We start from the raw sequence: 10,540 nt of genomic DNA on the forward strand, positions 1-10,540 counted from the left end.
AAAAATTTTAAATGGCAAGTGCTCGTGCAGATGTACTTGCAAACAAGTTAGTTTCTGCTGACAAATTCGCATGCATATTCAGGGTCTGACAAGCCGTATGAATTTGCGGCCAAAAAACTATTGTTTTTGTCACAAACAAAACATTTCACAGGAAGGAGTGTCTACAGTAGCGAATTTTGCAGTTCATCCAATTTCACGATCGCCCTCAAGTTTTTTGTCAGATCTTGCGACCTGTCATTACAGTAAAGATGTATAGGGGAAGGGGTGCTAAAATGGACACGCTAAGCCATTTCCCAATTTCCTCCACAGTTTAACACTACAACTATGAGTCGATAGCGCACGTCAACTTGATACAAAAAATAAGAAGAAGTACTCAATTTCGAAAGCAGTTTTTTGGGGGTCAAATCGACACGTGTGGCTAAAACGAACATAGGGAGGAGGTAATATGAACATCTTGGGCGTGAACATCAATTATCCCTTTACAGATAGTAAAATTTTGTTCCAAAGCACGTGACACACTTATGCATTCACCAACAGTTCAATTTTCACCGTTTGTCGTAGAATTAATAACAGTATATGACCTTATCCGCAAGAAACTGAGAAATGGCGGAAGCTTTTTTTACGGACACTCCGCATTCAACGGTACGTTCAGCCGCGGTCATCTGTTCATCGGTTCGAGTTTACCTTTGCGTTTTTCTGATATAAACACGAAGCATCTAGATTTTTTAATGGAAATTAGCAAAAATTTTTCACCATCACCATGGGCTGTCCATTTAACCCGCACATACATATTATTGAAAATACCTAAATATATCGAGAAAATCATTTAAACAATTACTAACCTTTGATGATTTCTGCTGGTTAGTAGTCTGAGTACAGATATTTGCAGAAAAATCGTTCTGAAATACTGTTTTACACTAGAAGAAAACCTTATTTTTTTGAGGCCAAAAATAACATCACCACGACGAATGTACGCGTGTTTTTTGTTTTTGTTTATTATTTTGACTGTTTGACTGTTTCATGTCGCATACTTTGTCTCAAATAGCTTCTAAGGCCTCTAGGATAAGGTGACAAAGAAGTTTGTACTATTTTTCAACGTAATAGTCGAGATTCAAACGGGTTTCCATTTTACCACCCCTGTTCATTTTACCCACAATTCCCCTAACAATGCACAATGGTCCAGAAACCAAATTTAGGGGGAAATTTGGGTCTAGAGCTCTATAAGCAACATTTTAGAGAAAAATTTTCTTGTACAAAGTTGTTACATATGATAAAGCGCTTATTGAAAAATTATCAGAAATTAGGGTGATCAACATTTTTGATGCCATCAAGTATCTAACTTTTTTATCTTTGTAGATAGAAGAAAAATTTGTTCTACAATATTATAGCTCCAATAGTTTTAATAAACTTTTTTAAGAAGAGTTTTTCTCTATCTTTGAAAACAACTGATTTATATTGAAAAAACACGTTTTACGCTCTAACTTTTTTATTTCAAGTTTCGTCTCAAAACTGTCTTTGAACGACTTTTAGAAACAACTTTTGAACCAGTTGATCGATTTTTGATCTTTTTGGGTCAAATTAAAGGTAATTACGTCTAGTTATAAGAAAAAATACCAACAAATAAATCTGGATGCATTATATGCATAATGTATAAAATTATTGAAATTTTCGTCTTGTTTTTAAATTGAATTTACTTAAATTAAAAAATTACATATTTTTAAAAACTCCTCCATTTATAGAGTCTAGTATGCCCTTCAGAATGAGACCTAGAGATATTTTTATGTTTGCCCCAAAAAGAATGAAATACAAATCAAAAACGCATATTTTTTGATGAAAAATATTAATAACTTTGAATAAAATTGAGATATTTACGATGTCAGCGTTGCAAAATGTTTTTCTTAAAAAGCTCTAAAAGTCGTTCAAAGACAGTTTTGAGATGAATCTTGAAATAAAAAAGTTAGAGCGTAAAATGTGTTTTTTCAATATAAATCAGGTGTTTTCAAAGATAGAGAAAAACTTGTTTTAACAAAGTTACCTAAAATTAATGGAGCTATAACATTGTAGAACAATTTTTTCTTCTATCTACAAAGATAAAAAAGTTAGATACTTTTTTGCATTGAAAATGTTGGTCACCCTAATTTTTGATAATTTTTTAATAAGCGCTTTATCATATGTAACAACTTTGTTGAAGAAAGTTTTTCTCTAAAATGTTGCTATAGAGCTCTAGACCCAAATTTCCCCCTAAATTTGGTTTCTGGACCATTGTGCAATGGTATATAGTGAATGGGGTCCGGTTTGTTCTGAAAGACCTTGATCCACCCAATTGTCTCCAGGTCAGGCCAATCAAAAAGTTTTGAGTAATTTACTCAAACATCAGTCTAATAAAAATTTGGTATATAAGGTTGCGAAAACAATGGACGAAATGAATTGTATCACTGGAATAGTTCAATGATTCCTTCAAACCGTGGCGAAAAATTCGACTGCATTTTTCCAACTTTTACAAAAAAAAAAACAAAATATAGAGACAATCTTTTTTGCCTTTCTCCTAGAAAGGTATAGCAATCACTTGCAAAACCGAAAGTATAAATGTGCTCCAAAGGGCCGAATGGCATATATCACTCGACTCAGTTCGACGAGCTGAGCATTTTCTGTATGTGTGTGTGTGTGTGTGCAGATTTTTATTCTCACTCACTTTTCTCAGAGATGGCTGGACCGTTTTTAATGAAATTAATTGCAAATGAAAGGTCTTGTTGTCTCATAAGACCCTATTGAATTTCATTGTAATCGGATTTTTGGTTTAGAGGTTCTGTTTAAAAATGTGAAAATCATGAAACATCAATATCTCAGAAACTACACAACCGATTTGAACAAAATTTGTCTCAAAAGAACGGGCTACCTAGAAAACCCTTAAGTTTTGAATTTCATAAAGATTGAACTTGTGGTTCAAAAGTTATGAAAAGAAACGTGTTCTGAAGACTGTTTAATCTCACTCATGTTTCTCAGAGATGGCTGGACCGATTTTCATAAAATCAGTGTCAAATGGAAGGTCTAATTGCCCCATAAGACCCTATTGATTTGTTTTGCAATCGGACTATTACTTTGCCTGTTATGTTTAAAAATGTGAAATCCAGCTATGCAAAGGAACATATTCCGAAGACTACTTGGACTCACTCACTTTTCTCAAAGATGGCCTACCTGATTTCACACAAAATTAGTGTCAAATGAATGGTCTAGCTGCCTCAGAAGACCCTATTGAATTTTACTGTAATCGAACTGTAACTTCATTTGTAATGTGCCGACTTGTGAAAATCACAAAACTTCATTATCTCAGAAACTACACAACCGATTTGATTATTATTATCAGATGAGCGGGCTAGTTAAGGGTTAACTGATGATTTATGATTGGACACGTGGTTTCAAAGTTTGGCTGCCCTACACGTTCCCATTTCATTTGATTATAATCGAACTTAAGCAACCGTTATGTATTAAATTGTTTATAAAACAACGAAAGTCTATTATCTCAAAGATTACATGACTTATTTGAACATAACTAGTGCCATACGAACGAGTCATCTTCCAAACTTACAAATAAAAAAACTTCATAACAATTTGATATGTGGCTCAAAAGTTATGGAAAGAAGAGAAATTCAAAGACTATTTAAAACTATACCTGCTTTGATCGATATATGTGGCCTCAACATAATTTAAATGTGGTGTCGTACTATTTGAGCGTTCCAAGTACATTGATTCCTTGCGGTTTGTTTGAAGTCTGCAAATGCACGACGAATCGGCCATAGGATATGATCAAAGTCAAATAACAAATCGTTTGAAATGATTGGTTTTATCGAAATGACAACATCCTCGTCTTTTGGCTTCTGTACATCGCCTTAATTCTGAATATATTCATATTGGGTGGTATTCTGTCATTATCAGCAGACTTTCTGGCATCAATCTGACACCGGAAATACCCATATTGGGAGGTATTTTTGGTTGTTTTCCAGAAACTAAAAGTGGTCGTCTTCAAATTCAAAATAGCGTCCAGGGTCAATGTTTGGTTTCTATGCATCATCACGTTTACGGAAATATCCGTATTGAGTATTATTCGGTCATTTCCGACTGTTGCCTATAAGTTGCCATTTAGCAATTCAAAATGGTGCCTGAGGTCAATTGTTAGCTCCTTGCATCATTCTGGTTCCAGAATTACTCATATTGGATAGTATTTGTTTATTTTCGGCTGTTTTTCACAAACCGGTAGTCGCCATCTTGGATTTCAAAATGGTATTTAGGATACTGGTCAAAGAAAAACTCACATTGGGTGATATTTGGTCACTTTGGACTGTTTTTCAGAAGCCGAAAGTCGTCATTTTGGACTTTAAAATTGCCTATGAAATCAATTTCTGTTATCTGGGCGTAATTCTGGTTCCGAAAACAATCATATTGAATTGTATTTGATCATTTCCGGCTGTTTGCCAGGCACCGGAAGTCACCATCTTAAAATTCAAGATTGTGTCTGTGATCAAGCTAGCTTCTGTGCATCTTTCTGGTTCCAGATATACTAATATTTAATGGGAATCGTCCATTTCAGGCTGTTTTCCAGAAACCGAAAGTTTCCATCTTACAATTCAAAATGTTGTCTGAAGTCGATTTGTGGCTCCAGTGCATCATTACGGTTCCGGAAATACCCATATTGGGTGGTGTTTAGTCATTTGCCGCTGTTTTTCCGACACCGGAAGTCGCCATTTCGGACTTCATAATGGCATTTGGAGACAATTTCTGGATTTTGAACGGCATACTGGTTAAAGAAAAACTCATGTTGGGTGGTATTTGCTCATTTTCTGCTGTTTTCAGAAACCGGAAGTCGCCATCTTAGAATTTAAAATGCTATTTGTGGTCGGTTTTAGCTCCTGTGTATTATTCTAGATCCGGATATTATTATATTGGGTGGAAATCGGCCATTTTCGGCTGTTTTCCAGAAACCGGAAGTTGCCATCTTACAATCCAAAATGTTGTCTGAGATCGATTATGGAACATATTTGTTACCACTAAAAACATTCACCTGCCAATATGGTTCCATTTAGTTGATTAGTTCGCGAGATGTGCAAAAATTTGTGAAGAAACATGTACTTCCAGAAGAGGGAGGGGCGTCAAACCATTATGGACATATTTGTTACCTCTAAAAACATTCACATACCAAATTTGGTTGTATTTTCTTGATTGGTTCTTGAGCTGTGCGAAATTTGTGTTTCATTTTCATGGGACCCCTCCCTTATAGAAGAGGGAGTCGGGTTTCAAACCATTATGTACATATTTGTTAACACTAAAAACAGTTACCTGCCAAATTTTGTTCCATTTGGTTGATTAGTTCTCGAGATGTGCACAAATTTGTGTTTCATCCAACTATTATGGACATATTAGTTACCCCTTAAAACATCCACATGCCAAATTCGGTTTCATTCGCTTGGTTTGTTCTTGAGTTGTGCAGAAATTTATGTTTCATTTGTATGGGACCCCTCCCTTCCAGAAGAGGGAGGGGTCTCAAACTATCATAGGAACCTTTATCGGCACCAAAAACCCCTACATACAAATTTTCACGTCGATCGGTTCGGTAGTTTTCGGGCCTATATGGATCAGACAGACAGACAGACTTGACTGCATTTTTATATGTTAAGATTACAACATCAATATTTTAGAACCTAAAGAGTGAATATACATTTATTGGATTGAAGCGTTCATGTAAATCTATTTTTACAAATAAAAAATTGAATGAGAAAGGCTGGGTCTGACCGCTAGGTGGATTAATTTAGGTTTTTTTCCTGTATGGGCTTCCTCACTGCGACCAGAATCGTAGATCTATTGTGAGATATGCCCGGGTGTCTGCTGTATCCCGCACTTCTGTTAATAGCAATACCTCTATTGAGAAGTGGCATGCTTATTATTATTGTTCATCAGTGCTTGTGTGTAATGTGCTACTCTTCCTTACACGTTCACTGTTCTACTATACCGATACTCGTTCTTCTTGCCAAATATCACCAATTATAATTCCCTGGAGAAGTTTCGTCGTGCGTCCTTCTGGCCAGTTTTATAGATAAGAGGGACTTATTTTTTGTTAAGAGGAAGTCACGCAAAGGTATTGTAGATTTCAGCGTAAAGGAAGGGTAACTGGTGGGGAGCACGAGAATAAACCCATGCTTAAAGTCCTTTTTGACATCGGATGACCTGGTTCTACTAAGATTCGAACCCACGACCATCCGCTTGACAAAGCGGACTCTGTAACCTTGCGGCTACGCAGCTCCCCTAGAGACAATCTTACTTTAAGTTTTTTTTATCCGTTTATTTGAATCCTTCTTCTTCATAATCAATGCAGTTCTAACTGTTTTGTTGTCTTCACTAGAACAATTATTTTTGTAGTTTTGATAAGTTATATATATTGCCGAGTACTCAGACCGTGTTATTTTCAGGTGTATTTATTTTGCCTCAAAACCTCAAAATCTGTCTTAGGGTACGACTGAATGATTAGAGTGTAGAAAGGTTTTTTTTTGTTATTTACCTATTTGTTCAGAAATATTACTATTTATTATATTATTATATTACTATTTATTATATTATTATTTACCTATTTGTTCTCTCAATATTTTATAATTCACATGAGGCATGTCAATGACAAAAGCTCCGGGAAATTCTTTCCGACAATTTCTGCGTAGCCATAGCATGAATCGGTTGTTCACTGTTTAGGCGTCGTATACAAATTACGTAACGCATGAAGGGGGGAGGGGGGTTGACTTTGCGTTACTTATTGTGACATATGGGGGAGGGGGGTGGTTGAAACAGTTACGTAACTGGGACTTTCCTTCAAAATCGAAATTTTTGGGAGGCTTAGACGTTACGTAATTTTAGGGGGGAGAGTCATATTGAACGTTACTTATCGTTACATAGGAGGAGGAAGAGGTCTGAAATCCGGGTTTTAGCGTTACGTAATTTGTGTACGACGCCTTACCAGATACTACAGAACACCGCGCAGTTTTTTTTTTCTTTCAGCCAGCTGTTTAGCTTGCACTCGACAACGATAACGCGTTATAGTTCTACGTGCCTTACTAGTGCAATTTAAATAACACCTGCCAAGATGAACGCTGTACGCAAATGCACATTATATAGGACATAAAAAAGACAGCTACAAGTGATAATGAGGACTGTAACAAGCTAATAACCCATAATCAGCACGTTCCGCATTCATTTTTCACATGACTGTGTATTGCGGTTTCAATGACTTAATTGGAAGAGGCATCATTAAGTAGGGGTAAGCGGGGTAAGGCCGCCCCCTTAAGCAATTCTGTTTACAGAAAAAAAAAGTTACGGCTGCAATTTCATTTTTTCATCGCTAAGAGGCTCTCCTATTCAATACCCGCATCTAAAATATTAGAACTGAAATATTTTCGTTTATTTTCCAGCTTTTTTTTCGATTTTAAAAATGCATTGAAAATTTACAGATCTGTTTCATGCGGGGTAAGCCCGCCCACCAGCGGGGTAGAATCGCCCACAATTTTTTGAGGATAACAAATATTTTTAGAGCCAAAACGGTTGATTTTATCGGTATAGTGTCTTTGGCAAAGTTGTAGATGGTATTTTTTTCTTATTAAAAAAAATATACACTGTAAAAAATCTGAAAAAAATTTTTTTTTCTAAATATAAACTTTTTTTTATTTTTTAACTATCCAAGTTCAAATCAATGTTTAGATACCTTTTTGTGGTTTTCACAATAAACAGATTTTTCAGAAATGTGGTTTTTTAAGATATTCAATTTATAATATATCTGCCTTTAAGCTAAAAATAAATACTCATTAAACCTGTCTGGAGTATTTTCGAAGAATTATTATATATAGAGCAATAATAATAATTAGGATTTTTTTTGATGTTTTTTTTAGAACATAATTGCTATCTGAAACTAAATCCAAATAAAATCTTTACAAAATTTGAACCTTTAATGTATTTTTACTCCACGATCCATCAACCATCAAAGTTTAGCTAACCTTTTGTAGATTTTTCAGGCAAAAATATGATTAGAATTGAATTTTAAAAAATTTAATTTTTTATTCATTTTTTTATCTTTTCTTTAAAAATTTTTTACAGTGTATACTTTTTCCGGAAGGGCAATAATACTATTTTCAACTTTGCCAAAGACATCATACCGATCAAATAAACCATCCTGGCGATAAAATTATTTTTGCTCATTAATACAATTTTTACACAAGTTTACTTCTTTTAAAAATTAGTCTTGTCAAAAATATATTACTAGAGAAGTCGATTAACATCGTTGTCTCATATGGCTTGAAATCGCTTTACTGATCCTGTCAATATTCCCTTTGTAGTATCGCGGCATTTGAGTCTTGAAGTAAAACAACAAACAGTTGTATATGTGGCGGTTCTACCCCATGTATAGTGGGCGGCCTTACCCCCAGTGGAACATTTTCAAATTTCACCGAAAAAGCAGTCAAAATTACAAGATTACTCACGGCTTTCAATTTTTCCGAAAGAAGACAGATTCAGGCAACCGATTAAACGTATATTCACAAACAAAACAATAGATTTTTAGACAGAAAAGCCTTAGTTCCCGTTGCCGCAAAACACTAGCGCTTTGACCGGTTGCCAGCTGAAATGTTGTTTTTTAATATCTCTGTGACCGTTCGCGCACTATCAAAGCAGATGGCAGTGCAAAATGTTATGTTATTATATTGTAACATGTCTATTAAGGAATATTTTCAATTATTATATAACTTGGCAGTGAAACTACGGTGGGCGGTTTTACCCCGCTGGGCGGTCTTACCATGTTTACCCCTAATAGCGATATTATTTTTTAACCTGATTCATCCAGGTTTGTCCGAAGCGCTGTCAAATGAGAACAAATGAATTTGTTAATTACCATCATCATCATCGAAACATTTTGATTTTTACCTGTTATAAATTCGACAAAACAAGCGTTCTGTCAAAACAAGTCGCACACTCAATGTGAACCAATCCGGTTCGAAAAGTAAGCTCATTATTCGTTATCGTACGCGTACCGAGAAGCCCTATAATCTTATCGCTCAGAGCGGAGCGGTGGTTTTATCGAGCGTTCATCGGTTCAGTGTATTTTTCACCTCCGCTGATCGACGACGACGATGAAACCGGACCGCGACATTCCACGCTACGTTCAGGATGGTATACGCAAAGTTGCTCGGAGCCTGCAGTTCGGTAGTCAGTTCAGCATCGACTATGACTTCCGCAGCGACGGTCACTACAATTCGGCGTGCGTTTCCGTGCGCTACCAGATAACACTGCGCGAAGACCCTCGCGAGTTAACGTTGTTGTGTAAGGTACCACTACCGGAGGCGAATGATACGATATTTGCGCTGTTCGAGCGGGAGGTGTTCCTCTACCAACAGCTGCTGCCTACCTTTGCCCAGTTTCAACAGGAACGCGACATCGCGCCTACTTCAGTGGAGTTTCTGTTTGCCCCCGTTTGTTACTACGCTTACTGTGATGCAAAGAAACGCGAGGGCATACTCATACTGGAGGATGCTAGCAAGCGAATGTTTGGCAACCGGAATAAGTATAAACCAATCGACTACGATCACGGCCGTTTGGCGATGATTCAACTCGGCAGGTTCCACGCTGTTTCGCTTGCTATGAAGGAGCAACATCCGGAGATTTTTGAACGCTTTCAGCAGCTGGAGGATGTTACCGGTGATCAGGTACTCGCTGAGGAAGGTTTTAAGGAAACGATGGATCTGTCCTTCCGGCATGCGATCGAAACGTTGAGTGTGCACGAAACAGCCAAGAAGGAAAAGCTGAATAAGCTTAAAGATTCGTTCGTGGAAGAGCTGAAAACAATCGCAGACAGCGAACTGTCGGAGCCATTTTGCGTCATCTGTCATGGGGATTATAGTGCGAGTAATATTATGTACAGTTATAATGTAAGTTTTCAAGCAGTTTTTAGTAGTGATTGGTAAGAAGAGTTTATTTTTACAGGGAGGATTTCCACACAGAGCAGTCATGCTGGACTGGCAGTTGGCCAAGTATGGCTCACCGGCGTTGGATTTCCTGCACTATATGTTCATCAGCACGGACGAATCGTTTCGAAGACTTCACTACGATAACATGTTGCAGACGTACCAGAACGCTCTGAGGGACCACATGGAACGACTGGGCGGGGACAATGCAACGGAACGGTTTCCCCTGACAACGCTGATGCGGTTGATTCGGTCGCAGGCGAAGTATGCCGTGACGCTGGCAGTTTTGCACATACCACTAATGATAAGCTATGCCAGTGAGGAAGAAGAGGAAATTCCGGAAGGAAGGACTGTTAAGGAAAATGGAACTCGAAGCAGTGGTTCGTACGACGCGGTGTACCAGGAGCGGATGAACGGTTTGTTGAAAGACATTTTCCGTTTGGGTTATATGTAACAAAATAGATCCCAAAAATATTTCGTTGCTCAAAAAGCACTTTTACAGTGATGTTTACCACGACTGTACTGAGGGAGATAACATGCACAGCACTGAATCATTT

The 10,540-nt window shown here is 37.1% G+C and overlaps 2 protein-coding genes across 2 annotated transcripts in view; one reads left to right on the top strand and one right to left on the bottom strand.

Moving 5' to 3' along the window:
• LOC129726388 (G-patch domain and KOW motifs-containing protein) overlaps positions 1-10,540 on the bottom strand; it is an 84,470-nt gene that overhangs the window by 13,387 nt on the left and 60,543 nt on the right. The window lies entirely within an intron of this gene.
• Positions 8,995-10,522, top strand: LOC129726395 (uncharacterized). Its single transcript, XM_055683024.1, has 2 exons — positions 8,995-9,947; positions 10,003-10,522. The coding sequence occupies exons 1-2, from the start codon at positions 9,153-9,155 to the stop codon at positions 10,435-10,437; spliced, it is 1,230 nt and encodes a 409-aa protein (XP_055538999.1). The 5' UTR covers positions 8,995-9,152; the 3' UTR covers positions 10,438-10,522.

This window comes from Wyeomyia smithii, chromosome 3 (genome assembly GCF_029784165.1).
Source record: "Wyeomyia smithii strain HCP4-BCI-WySm-NY-G18 chromosome 3, ASM2978416v1, whole genome shotgun sequence".
Taxonomy (NCBI): Eukaryota; Metazoa; Arthropoda; class Insecta; order Diptera; family Culicidae; genus Wyeomyia; species Wyeomyia smithii.